Here is a 14,707-nt window from a genome sequence, read left to right as displayed (position 1 = left end):
TCCTCAGTCTTTGCAATGAGAAGTGGTAAACAGCTTGCACTCCAGTCACTACTCTGTGGTCTTGTAGTGTAATTTTTACCTTAATTAGGATCTGAGATACTTGTCAGTGAGTGCATTTCTAGAGTTGATACTGCTCATGCTGCACTATGAATAAATAATTGAGAAGAACAATATTTAAAAGGACTCATCCCTAGCCAAATTGTTCAGGGGTTGGCTTCCTGTCATCTACATCTTAATAATGGTCAAGGTTCTTTAGTCTGTTTTGATTAAAACATGTATCTTCTTTTCTACTTGTGCTGTCTTCAAAAGTAACTTCTGCACAAGTAAAACAGAGACTTTCATTCTCTAGATAAAAGCACTCAAAACTAAAAGACACACACATTGTTGCCCATTGACTGACAAGTACTTGACATTCAGAAATTGCTAGAGCAACTCATATGTTTTCATTCACTTGAATGACAAATTACATACATGTTGCACATTTATGAAACAATTGAACTACGGATGGCTTGTGAAAAAGTAAGATATTAAAGTGAACTATGGGCTGAGAACTGAGTTCTGATGTGCTTTTGACAGATATTTTCAATTTGGGTATTTGCTGTTGAACATTCTGGATATGTCTAATGTCATTACAGTTATTTTACTAAAATCAAATGTAGACAAAATTTTGTGTTTCCATGTGTGGGAAAATCGAAGAATGAAAATAATTCCAATGGATATGTTAAATAATTACAAATTAGAGATCAAAGGTTCCATAATATGAAGTGTATGAAGCATTTTGTACATATTGCTGGTAAGTGATTTTACATTAAATAAATTTCTTTTTTGTGAAGCTATATTTTTGTAAACAATAGGAAATTATTTAAATAATGGATAATAAATTGCAGTTGGGAACAGTGTAAATAAAATGATAAAATGATACGATTTAATGATATATGTTATGATTGGGGTGAAGTATCTGAAGGGTAGTTACATTTTTTTCTAAAAATATTTGTCTTCAAAATTATGTTCCCATTCCTATTTCCCCATTTTAAAGTGAAATTAATAGGATGGCAGTCTTTCTGGAATACTGTGCTTATGTTTTATAACTTATAGAAATGTTCTTATTAACGACAAACAAATAAGAAAAATATTATTGCTGAAAGTGCTCCTATGTATCATTTGCTTCAACAGAAACCATGTATTGTGCATTTCAGAACTAGAAAGTTATCAAATACTTCAAAGCCAAATGTGGTATTGAACCATGCATTTTATCTAACTGGCCTAAATCTTAATAATACAGTTTAATTGGGTAGATAAAAAAAAATCTGCTCACCAAGCGGTGGCAGTAAAACACACACATGGATTTTTTATCCATCCAATTACACAATATCTTCAAAAATTGATTGTTTTCATTGATATGTTGGCCTAAATATTGGATTCTCACAGTCTGAATACATGTAATAGACTGAACTGTGCCCAAAAGAAATCCACCAAAATGGCTGTTCAGCAATGCTAAATGGGCATGTTACAGCCATCTGTATTTGAACACAGCAACAATGTCAAAGAGTTTGTGGGTCACATTATACATTCATTCCACAATCTTCAATGAGCTCCAGGTATATCACATTCGGTGTTGGAATGAAGATTTCTACTCAGCAGTTGTGGAGAGAGATGTAGCTCTGCAGAAGTTTAACTGCAGATTTCCTACAGAGAACCTCGCAGACTTCCAGGTTGCTAGGTGAAAGACTGGCAAAGGAGAGTCTGAAGAGCTTTAAGGGTGTCGCAGGAGAGGTTGTATTGTGAAATAACTGTCCAGAAAGAAAATCGATATGTTGTTCAATTTCAAAGTTATATAGCATTAAAGTTAACCAGTCAGGTCATTGTGTGTGCAAATTCAACCACTTGCACATGCTAAATGCGCTAATGCAGTGAGTTACCATTTGTTCAAGTGCTCATTACCAGTTAAAATGTGCCATTTTTGGAAGTGATAAGCTATACGAGTAAATGCTACATTTGTTCAGTTTGAGGAAACCAAGCAAAGAACATGTTTAGCGACCATCTTGGCAGACTGCTTGAACTTGCGTGTGCAATGACCTTATTAGCTAACTTCAGTGTTAAATAACTCAGTAATGTCACAACATATAAATTTTTTTATCAACAATTATTTCCAGCACAACCTCTCCTGAAATGCACTTACAAGCATTTCAGACTGTTTCTGACCACCCTGCATAGCATTTGCACTGAAAGAGGGTTGTCCCTATACAGTATGTAGAAAAATTGCCATTAAAACTGTTGTTTCACCAAGACAATTGCTGCCACTTACATGCCTTCAATATGCAGTTGCTCTTTCTCCATGTGATGTACCTTTTGCATTTCTTGCTTTTATGTCCTTTTTTTTCCCCAAAGGAAAAGAGAAAAGGTGAAGCAATAGCCCAGCATAGAGCCTGCACCTACCATCATGTATTTTTGATTTTCAAATGTTAAAAAACACAAGATGTTTATCCTGTTCCTTGGTAAGAGGAGGGACTCACTCTCTGTTAATGAACAAAGGTAGACGCACATTATTTTAGAGCGAAATTGGTGGTACTCATTTTGATTGTGAGAAGAAGTAAAAAGTCTGTATTTTTTGTGTGTGTAGAAGAAATAATATAGTGGTATTTCACCAGTGAAAAACTGAGGTTTTATTCCAAGTGGTACTGCAATATATAAAAATCCAATAAGCCCACCTGTGTACTTCGAGTTATTACAAAGATCCAATTACAAAACAAATGACAGACAAGGTCAAGATTTTGTATGTGGATACGGCGATCAGATGTGGTATTATTAATTGGTAAGCATTAATCGACAACAACAGAAAGACTATTTTGTTTATGTGAAACTAATGTGAAAAGATTCTTTACCCATTTACAGGCATAGCTCAGCTTATTGTGCTTGTCTGACATGCCGAAAAATTAATCTTGTTATTTACACATATCTAAACATTTATTATTTTTTATTATATAATAAAGTGGCGACTGCTACTGTATACTGTCAGGAAAAAAAAGTCTCTCTATTTAGGGAGACAGTATATCCATATGAGAGCTGAATCCAGATGATACTGAGGCATATGATTCTGCACCTTTTTGCAAACAAATCAAGCATAGCATGATCGCTACATTGACAATAAACCAAAGAAAATCTCCCTAAAATTTTATACTAAAGTCTGGTCCCAACTCGTGAAAGGAGGCAGTTTTGGGCCTACTTCTCAAACTAGTGATTAACTTAATGGGTGTCAGTAGTGACTCAAGTGTTGCATTTGTAAGCTGTGTAGGGAAGAATTAGGAACAAATGATCAGTCATTGTCAGGTGTGGATACTGAAACCAAACACCTTCCTAACCACTCTAACCAGGATTGAGGAAGTATCATTCCATCATTGACAATGTGACCCTTCAGGAGTTTGTTATACCAAAGGGTTTCCTGATACATTACTAGTAGAGACACGATTTAGTTGGAAGGTTTTGCAGGGAGACTTTCTTATGACACAATCAGTAATGCTATAAATCATGAGGGCATCAGGTTGATATGATATGGCTGGTCATAATGCGTAAAGAATTAACCTCACACCCAGCTTTTGCACTGAGATTGGGAGCTACCATGTATAATCTGACAACTTTTAAGGGGTACAGCCATTGGTATTAGTATGACATAGTAAATCATACCCCTTAAGCATCGCTTATTCTCTGTAACTTTCGGAGCTGAGTGCAAATTATTATTATTATTATTTTTTTTCCCCGAGGGCATTGTCTTGCTATTTTTATGTTCAACGATGCCCAAGCACTCCTGATCACACGCCAGTATGCGGGTAAAGTGTCATTGTTCGGGGTTCGCATGGATTGGTCGTGTGTAGATATGGTGCACCAAAATTATTTGAATAATTTTTTATAGTGATGGTTTATGAGTTTGGATGTGTTACATTGATACACTCCTGGAAATTGAAATAAGAACACCGTGAATTCATTGTCCCAGGAAGGGACACATTCCTGGGGTCAGATACATCACATGATCACACTGACAGAACCACAGGCACATAGACACAGGCAACAGAGCATGCACAATGTCGGCACTAGTACAGTGTATATCCACCTTTCGCAGCAATGCAGGCTGCTATTCTCCCATGGAGATGATCGTAGAGATGCTGGATGTAGTCCTGTGGAATGGCTTGCCATGCCATTTCCACCTGGCGCCTCAGTTGGACCAGCGTTCGTGCTGGACGTGCAGACCGCATGAGACGACGCTTCATCCAGTCCCAAACATGCTCAATGGGGGACAGATCCGGAGATCTTGCTGGCCAGGGTAGTTGACTTACACCTTCTAGAGCACGTTGGGTGGCACGGGATACATGCGGACGTGCATTGTCCTGTTGGAACAGCAAGTTCCCTTGCCGGTCTAGGAATGGTAGAACGATGGGTTCGATGACGGTTTGGATGTACCGTGCACTATTCAGTGTCCCCTCGACGATCACCAGTGGTGTACGGCCAGTGTAGGAGATCGCTCCCCACACCATGATGCCGGGTGTTGGCCCTGTGTGCCTTGGTCGTATGCAGTCCTGATTGTGGCGCTCACCTGCACGGCGCCAAACACGCATACGACCATCATTGGCACCAAGGCAGAAGCTTCTCTCATTGCTGAAGACGACACGTCTCCATTCGTCCCTCCATTCACGCCTGTCGCGACACCACTGGAGGCGGGCTGCACGATGTTGGGGCATGAGCGGAAGACGGCCTAACGGTGTGCGGGGCCGTAGCCCAGCTTCATGGAGACGGTTGCGAATGGTCCTCGCCGATACCCCAGGAGCAACAGTGTCCCTAATTTGCTGGGAAGTGGCGGTGCGGTCCCCTACGGCACTGCGTAGGATCCTACGGTCTTGGCGTACATCCATGCGTCGCTGCGGTCCGGTCCCAGGTCGACGGGCACGTGCACCTTCCGCCGACCACTGGCGACAACATCGATGTACTGTGGAGACCTCACGCCCCACGTGTTGAGCAATTCGGCGGTACGTCCACCCGGCCTCCCGCATGCCCACTATACGCCCTCGCTCAAAGTCCGTCAACTGCACATACGGTTCACGTCCACACTGTCGCGGCATGCTACCAGTGTTAAAGACTGCGATGGAGCTCCGTATGCCACGGCAAACTGGCTGACACTGACGGCGGCGGTGCACAAATGCTGCGCAGCTAGCGCCATTCTACGGCCAACACTGCGGTTCCTGGTGTGTCCGCTGTGCTGTGCGTGTGATCATTGCTTGTACAGCCCTCTCGCAGTGTCCGGAGCAAGTATGGTGGGTCTGACACACCGGTGTCAATGTGTTCTTTTTTCCATTTCCAGGAGTGTAGATAGGGTAGCAGTGGACATTGATATGGTTTATTTGCAGAAGATGTGTGTTGTTACATATGAGATCAGGAGACAAAACAGCATTGTTGTTGTCAGTAAGTAGCTTGCGAAAGTGGAATACATTTAAATGTTAATGTGAGCAGGGTTGAGCCTAGGCGTTGTTAGGAAGTAAAATGATCTGTACGCTTAACCTTTTACAGCAACATTTTTCCACATAAATTTGAGGAACTTTGAGATTTTCTTTAAATACAGATACACATTTTTGTATAGGGCAACATGGTCAAATTTGCTTAGCAATAAACTGTTTTTTCTCTGTTAACAGTCTCATATACAAAATCTGATTGCTGCAGAATCAAACTAAAATAGAGGGGAAGACAGATTATAGCCAGCATCTCCAAATGGCTCAGACATATGGGTTTCTCGCTGTTCCAGAATCACAGGCATATCAAAGCACTGCTTGCCCATCCATGGGACAAATTTTCAGAAATTGTCCCAGGAAATGACACCTGGGTTCAGTACAAAGCGTGAGATAGTGTCAGTTGATGTGGGACAACTACCAACCCAAACCTAGGACTGTAACCAAGTACTCCTTTGGTTACTAAAGAGGCCGAGGTTAATTCAGTTTATTGAGGTACAGGAGAAATTGCATTTCTTCATGTTCTGCAATTTTCCCTGATTGTGTCATGATCAGCCTACTAATTAAAGTATGTGAAATCTTGAGGTCAGTGGAGTGAATGCATTGTATTTGGATTACAAAGTTCCTTATATGCTGTGACTGTGTGTGACCTTCAATCTGTACACTTTTTGCCAGCAGATAAAAGTAATCCAGAATATCCATAATGGTCTCTTCCATGTACAAAAGTGGGGAATTGAGGTGTCATTCTAATGGGTACCGGGGCACCTAGGAATTAGGAGAAATTGATTAATAGATGTGGCAGCCAGGGAAGGAAGTTCTGAAAAATCTGTGGCTCAGTGTGCAGTGTGTCTTCATGCTTCCACATTGCTGTGGAGTTAGGTGAAAATGAAACAAAAAAAGGGTTGCTACAACTAAAGGGTGCTAAGCAATGGATAATAAACTGTAGTTACGTTATACATCCTTCTGGCTACAAGGATGAAATTAAATCCTTCTCACTTGTATATGTACAAGCCACAATGTGATGGTACTTGGCTTCTTCCTCCAAGTAGAGGACCATCCATTGTGTGGTGCCTTTTGCGTACAGAATACGGTATACCATACTTTGTTTTATTTTAAGATAAGAGATCAGACGGTGCTTTACTTGTGCCTCTGTCCTGCAATTGTAGCTAACAGTGTGCGAATTGTGGCACAGATTATAAAAGTCTATTTAATGAAATATTAGGGCAGAGTATTTATTTGGGTATCAGATGGTTGATTCATTTTTGTAAGTAATAAATTATCAGTCAGCCACACATTCTTGGGTGTTTGTTAAGCCTTGTCATTTTACCCACACTTTAAAAAGATTTTAGAATACTGTGCTAAATAGGAGTTTCACATTTTGTGGAAAGTGTGTGTGCATGCATGTGCGCGCGCATGCACACACACACACACACACACACACACACACACACACACACAGAGAGAGAGAGAGAGAGAGAGAGAGAGAGAGAGAGAGAGAGAGGGGGGGGGGAGGGGGAGGCGGGGAAGGGAAGGGAAGGGGAGAGGGAGAGAGAGTGAGAGAGAGAGGGGGGGGAAGGAGGGGGGGAGAGAGAGAGAGAGAGAGAGAGAGAGAGAGAGAGAGAGAGAGAGATATCAAGGCTACAAGATGAAAAAGTCACCAGTTTTAAATCCAAAAAATGAAATGGCAAGGGAAATTAGGCTGAAACCTCATATCAGTTTTTTGTTTTTGTTGTTGTTGTTGTTGTTGTGGTAGTGGTAGCTGTCAGCCCAAAGACTGGTTTGATGCAGCTCTCCACACTACTGTATCCTGTGCAAGCCTCTTCATCTTTGAATAACTACTGCAACCAACATCCTTCTGAATCTGCTTACTGTCTTTATCTCTTGATCTCCCTCTACGATTTTTAGCCCTCACACTTTCCTCAGATACTAAATTCCTGATCCCTTGATGTCTCAGAATGTGTCCTATCAACCAATCCCTTCTTTTAGTTACATCTCACTGACTTGAATTTCACTGATTTGTCAGGCAATGCTCTCTGCCAATTGATTTTATATAATTTAAAGTATGCATAAGGGAACTGCCAGTCCCCTCATCCAAACATCCAACCACCATAATCTTGCCAACTTGGCAAAAGCCAAAGGATAAACGTAATTCCGTAACACTAAAGCGGCTTCTGTAGTGCAATAGAGCATTGACAGGTTCAGGAGTTGGTTGGAGAAATTGTTTCATTTACAAACAATCCCTTGCTTTTACCTACAACGCACCTATTTTAGAATGTCTGACACATGTGTTCTAAGAGGTTGTATAGTCTTCACAGAATGGATAAGCTCAGTAGAGAGAGGGCTGAATGTGGTGTTGCTATCCTTGTAAATGATGAATACCACGATTCATCTCTTCCTGTAAACATTAAGTTTACAAACAATTGCTGTTTGTAGCATGTGCTGAATAAAGTGATTATTTTAGTATTTAACTGCCCATAATGATTTTGTAGACAATAATACCCAGCCTTGTCACACAATTACACTGCCAGTTGGTGCTCTATAGAGATGACTACTCAACGTTTGTTTTGTTACTCCATTACTAACTCTTGATAGAAAGTATATGTTCTGAATAGGGACAAAACACACACCTCATCACTACTATGGGTTAATCCTGTTCCATTAATCTATTCTATTGTTCACGCCAAAATATTCTGGACAGCTGTGTGACGGACTTTCTCTACACAGAATAATTATAGTTTTCCAATTGAAGATTGGCGTTAAGACCTGTAGAGGCTGTCTGGTGAAAACTACAGTCTTTTGAGTGATGAGGGCTGAATGCCACTGTATAATTAATAAGAGCAAAAGGAGGGTGTGGCAACAGTTTTTGGGCTCCTTATCAATTCTGCCAGTAAACTAACAGATGTGTGGAACATATTTAAGATGTGCACTATTAAATATTGAGATGTCCTGGGTGCACTATTAAATATTGATGTCCTGTCCTCGACTGGTCACATACTCTCTTGCTTGATGTGGATAATTGAATGCCCCTGTCTCTTCAATAACCCACAGAGACCAGATGGTGTATTCTGGATGTGATAAGACATTATACTCTTTCTTCAGATGCATTAAAAATTAATATTCTTCGAATGGATTTTTTGTAAATGTATATGACCATGTTAATCAGTGGGAAAACACCTCGTGAAAATTTCTTCATAATTAATTTATATTTTCCTTAATAGAAAATAGATTCCAGATACTGCTTGTATATATAACAAGAGCATCCTACTTAATTGAGAGGGAACTGTCTTTAAAATTTCAAATAAATCAATGTCGTCATGTAAGAATTGCTTTTCTGTTTCACTAAACAGTGACACATCACATCAATAAAATTCAATCGGCCAAAGATACTCTTTAACAGCTCTACTGCATTTCCTTCTTCAGTGTCAGTTAATATCTGTGATTAAGATTAAAATTTGTTATTCTTTAAAAATCCCATGTCCACTTTCCTATCACGCACCTCTAATCTGACATAGTTAATAAGTAAGCTTCACAGGTTCTATCGCTGTACGTTTGTGTAACCATATTAGTCTGGTATTACTATTGAGTTACTACCAAAATCAAATTTATGCATTAGAAATTAAATAAAATAGTCCACTGTATTGTTCACATTTAGTCACTTTAGAAAAGTTAAGATTTTCAGTACTTTTTTTAACTTTCGAAACTACACTTCAGCCACTTTTCGTAAAATTGGCAACACTTTCAATATAGGTTCCGAGTTTATCATATTTCAAAATTAAGTGGCTCACTAGTAACTCCAAAACAGTGTTTGTTAATAATTGAAGACCTATTGTTCCTTCAGATGCATCAGATGTTGACTTTCAAACATTTTCTCCAAGTAAGTCCAACTTCAGTAACTTTCGTATAGCTTGTTGGTACAATTAGTATGCTCTTCAATAGACTTATTTGAATAACACTCTTTTTTATTTATAATACATCGACATGACATACAATACTCATACAAACTTAAGACCTTCTTGCGAACTAATACATTTTCATAAATTCATGTTAAACATCAAGTTAACAATAATACATAAAGGTGATGTTGACAGTGAGGACACGATGTTCTCGCTGTTGCGGACCATCAACGCTCTTGTGGTTAGGGACCTGCTCTGCTGATTTGCTGCATAGGTTGAACACTGATGAATCACTGCCAAGATCTCCGCTCTTTGGCATGAATTATACAGAAAAACAACATTTTAATACACAAATCATATAAAAAAAGACACAATTAAATCATATGCTTTCGTGGCCTATTTGATGTCGCTCAGGTAGAAAATGACAGTTTTGCTCACCAAAAAGTGAGCTTGTTAAGATGTAAAGGATAACTGGAGTACTGACCAGCTAGAGAGACAATGAGAGGATCAGGGTGGAACATTCCACTCAAATCACCTCCATTGGCAGCTGGGATCTGACTTTCATTCGAAACTAAGTGTTGGTTGAGATGGAAGTTGGGACTTGTGTTATACCACTGCTAAAGTTTACACTGTCCTTCATATGAGAGTTGGACTTGGAACTACCTCTAACATGTTACACTCTACTTGGCCATGATAAAATCCATTAGGCGACACTTCGCCTGAAATGATAAGCATATTTTTCTTTAAATTTTTAACTTAATATGGGCGACATGAAAATTTCTTATCTTAAGGAAGAACAGTTTAATTCCCTTGTTTAGTGGATGTTAGTCAAAAGCTTCAGGACCTATCGTGCACAAAATTTTTGATAACCAAGCCTATCAGTTAAAAGTTCATCCAACACTGCCTGTGATACCTGACGGAAACTGATTGATAATTTTGGAATTGTGAACCAATGATTTTCCCTGATTCTGTTGTTCATCTTTGCGACAAGTTCATATATCATAACAGATGATCATCTGCTTCTTTGTTCATTGTGGATGTTCAGCTTACTTGCTGAAATAGATGGCACCATTTTCTTACAGCTCTCTCTCTCTGTCATATAATACTCACTCTGTATACTGCACAAAGTCCACTGTGAATGTATATGCTTTCACATTATTCACGCCAGAAAATGGATTATAATAATAATTCACGAGCAGCAGGATTTTCAGTGATAGTGGCCATTTTGATTTACAGATATGGGGCAAGCTACAGTTCAGTAATCTTTCTGCAAAACTGACAGAGCTGGACAACACAGCTATTCTGAAATCACCCCACTACATCACTCCTCCATGCATGAGATAGTTTCAGAATTTACTTTGCTGGACAGCCATTGTAGTTGGACGGTTTGTGGCTTAAACAGACCCTCACACACAAGGGTATTTAGATCTAATCTCATTTCCAGCCTCGATACTGAGTGAGGGTGGTAGTGTAAATCATGAAGTAATGCTTTGCAACCGTTTCCTTAGCTTCATGACTACATAATATCAAATGATTGATAAGCAAAAAACACACTTCACCTTGCTTCTTAATTATTAGTAATACTGTTTAGTGCAATTAATAACACCACATGGATATTAATTTGAGTTACTTATTAGAAACTACTGTATCCAGCCCACCCCATTCAGTATTTAGAGTGCTGAGAGCATTGCAGTAAAACAGTAGATATTTGACCACAGTGCAGAATATAATGTTGGTGGTTTCTAATTCTGATGTGTGCTTTTTTTTTGTTCTTGTTTCTAATATTCCATTTTGTACTAAAATTATTAGTTGTGTACCCTACCTTTATAACTGTAAACATGGAAGAAGCAACTTGAATAATTACATGAATATATTTCAGGAGATAATCCACAGATTTGGTAGTGTAGCATCGGACTACACTGAGCAACTTTCTCTGTGGGCTGACACAGATTACTATGAAGAAAATGTCATCCGCATTCAACTTCCTTACACAGCACCACCTGCACCAACAGGTCTTACACCAGAGCAACAACGTGAACGCCGAAAGGAGCTGGCCCGTAGACTCACAGAGATAAACGCTAGAAAGCGTGAAGAGAGGGTATGTAATGGAAATTACTGTAAATAACGTTGGCAGCTGTTGCTTTCAAGCAAAGTTTTGAAATTCTTGCATTTATTTTCTGTGTGTTTTTATCTGATTCTGCATGAAAGTGAAACATTATTAAAGTTAATGTTCTGAGAGGTTTTTGCTCTTGCCATTGATGTGGCCCATAACCTTTTAAGTGGGTAGTTCACATGCACACATCTGTTCCTCAGCAGGTAATATGCACTAGCGCGCCCTGGCACGATGGTGCTGTGTATTTTTCTAAAACATAAAAGTTTTCATTTTTGAATTTAAATTGATGATGGTTGGGAATGAATAAAATATATTGCAGGAGTTAATGATATTTATTTTCACAATATTACCAGTCGTCTTCATTGTGAAACATTTTAAATCAAGGTACTGCACACAAGGAAACTGCGCATTCTGTGTACTTGATGAAGGCTCTTTGCGAAGGCCTTTTGCCACGCACACCACAGATCTCCTTGTCAGTCTTCTCTTCATTGTGGGTGGCAGAAGGTGTGGAAAATGCCTGGCTGTAAGGTGTGTTGCTTTTGGTGTTCTAGGTGGGTGTCCTACTGATCTGTCTTGTTGTGGTGAATATAAGGCCAACTGTTCGCCAAGACTAATCATGAAGCTCATTTGCTGTGTTTGCCACCATGCTTCTTGTGCAGAACATATGCATTGAAGTACACAACCTCCAACAAGTGGCAGAATACCTTCTGATAATATTTTTCCAGCCTGCTCCTGGCCATCTAGTAACTGTAGCCATGCAACTCTCAGTTGCACCTATCCATACCTTGTATATTGTTGTTGTAATCAGTGACAACGTGTGGCTTTTGAACGATTCCCTACTTGAGTTTACAGTTATGAATGTATCATCATGGAAGGCGCAGACCGTAACATCATCTTGTTAACTGCATCTTCCATCGGTTCTCTGTAGAACAAGACTATAAAAAATGAAAAGCACTAGTTTGCTTTTTTTCTACAGTATTACTTGTATTGTGTTAACAGGTTTTCGGCTTACAAGGCCATCTTCAGACATTTACTGAGTATTGTCACCAAAGAAGTTACAGTGTTTGTAAACAACACTGGAACAGAAGTTACACAGCCACATTGAAGCAGAAACATACATTAAGTAACATCTTTGACAGTGTGGTGGTAATGCAATGTAAAAAAGAAAAAAGTGAACAGTAAATGAATAAAAATAAAAAGGGAATAGACAGGGAAAAACTAACACAAAATAGGAACAGCATGCCTACATAACAGTTTCTATTAATGAACAAAACTAATAAAATAAAATAAAATTAGTACTTGAGAAGGCTGCTTAAGGAGGTATAAAATGTGGAGAGTGATAAACAAACCAATTAAAAGAAGAAACAATTATCAATGTAACTACAGAATATATAAGGAACTTAAGCAATATCAATAAGATAAACGGAAAAAAATAAATGCAGGAAAATGGAGGAGTGTGAGGGAACATACTGTAAATGCATTCTTTGAGAGTGTGGTAGTACTGCATTTTAAAAGGAAAAAAGAAAAGACTGGACAATACACAAATATAAAAGGAGCAAACAGGAAAAACATTAACATTATACTCAATATAGTGATTATGTAACCGTTATTTATTTATTGCAGAACTGTTACATAATCACTGTTTTGAGTATAGTGTTAATGTTTTTCCTGTTTGCTCCTTTTGTATTTGTGTATTGTTCAGTCTTTTTTCCTTTTAAAATGCAGTACTATCACACTCTCAAAGATTGCATTTACAGTATGTTCCCTCACACTCCTCCATTTTCCCACATTTATAATTTTCTGTGTATCTTATTGATATTACTTAAGTTCCCTATATATTCTGTAGATTAGATGGATAGATAACATAACTAATGAGGAGGTACTGATTAGAATTGGGGAGAAGAGGAGTTTGTGGCACAACTTGACTAGAAGAAGGGATCAGTTGGTAGGACATGTTCAGAGGCATCAAGGGATCACCAATTTAGTATTGGAGGGCAGAGTGGAGGGTAAAAATCGTAGAGGGAGACCAAGAGATGAATACACTAAGCAGATTCAGAAGGATGTAGGCTGCAGTAACGTACTGGGGGATGAAGAAGCTTGCACAGGATAGAGTAGCATGGAGAGCTGCATCAAACCAGTCTCAGGACTGAAGACCACAACAACATATTCTGTAGTTACATTGATAATTCTTTCTTATTTTAATTGTTTTTCTTTTTTTTTATCTCATTCTCCACATTTTATACCACTGTAGTAGTCTTCTCAAGTACTAATTTTATTTTATTTTATTTTATTTTATTAGTTTTGTTTATTAATAGATACTGTTATACTTAAAAACAAAGATGATGTGACTTACCAAATGAAAGTGCTGGCAGGTCGACAGACACACAAACGAACACAAACATACACACAAAATTCAAGCTTTCGCAACAAACTGTTGCCTCATCAGGAAAGAGGGAAGGAGAGGGAAAGACGAAAGGATGTGGGTTTTAAGGGAGAGGGTAAGGAGTCATTCCAGTCCCGGGAGCGGAAAGACTTACCTTATGGGGAAAAAAGGACGGGATACTGTTATGTAGACATGCTGTTCCTATTTTGTGTTAGTTTCTCCCTGTCTACTCCCTTTTTATTTTTTTATTTACTGTTCAATTTTTTTTACTTTTTTACATGCATTACCACCACACTGTCAAAGATGTTACTTGCTGTATGTTTCTGCTTCAGTGTTCGTGTCTAACTTCTGTTTCAGTGTTGTTTACAAACATTGTAACTTCTTTGGTGACAATACTCCGTAAATGTCTGAAGATGGTCCTGTAGGCCAAAAACCAGTTAACACAATAAAAGTTATACTGTAGAATAAAAGCAAACTAGTGCTTTTCATTTATTATAACAACATCTCTTTTTGTCCTTCCATTTCATTGCCATCTGTTTGCCTCTGTACCCTGTTATGTCCTCTTCTTTCTTAAATTTTTCCTTTTTTATAGTGTCAGGGAACCCTTTTCTGTCTTGCCGCATTGTGCTGACAATGTCGGTGTTATTGCTGGATAGTTTGTCCACCAAATCTGGACTGGTGTACCAGTTGTCCCTTCTGGATAGTGGCTACCATAATTAACCCTAGGATGCATGGTGCCGAAAACACACATGAATGCATATGCAGGGCCTCCAAGGCCCTGCCCTAATTTAAAATTTCCTCTTTTCATATAATCATTCTTTGGAGTTAA

The 14,707-nt window shown here is 38.8% G+C and overlaps 1 protein-coding gene across 3 annotated transcripts in view; it reads left to right on the top strand.

The window, feature by feature from the left end:
- The window catches only part of LOC126162634 (actin-related protein 5), a 181,029-nt gene that overhangs the window by 47,492 nt on the left and 118,830 nt on the right, over positions 1-14,707 (top strand). For all 3 annotated transcript variants that reach the window (XM_049919265.1, XM_049919263.1, XM_049919264.1), the window contains exon 5: positions 11,262-11,480. In XM_049919265.1, the coding sequence (XP_049775222.1) occupies positions 11,262-11,480 (219 nt within the window). The remainder of the gene's footprint in view (positions 1-11,261; positions 11,481-14,707) is intronic.

The sequence above is a fragment of the Schistocerca cancellata genome, chromosome 2 (genome assembly GCF_023864275.1).
Source record: "Schistocerca cancellata isolate TAMUIC-IGC-003103 chromosome 2, iqSchCanc2.1, whole genome shotgun sequence".
Lineage (NCBI taxonomy): Eukaryota > Metazoa > Arthropoda > Insecta > Orthoptera > Acrididae > Schistocerca > Schistocerca cancellata.
The sequence above is the reverse complement of the archived record's forward strand: the minus strand, read 5'-3'. Positions and strand labels throughout refer to the sequence as shown.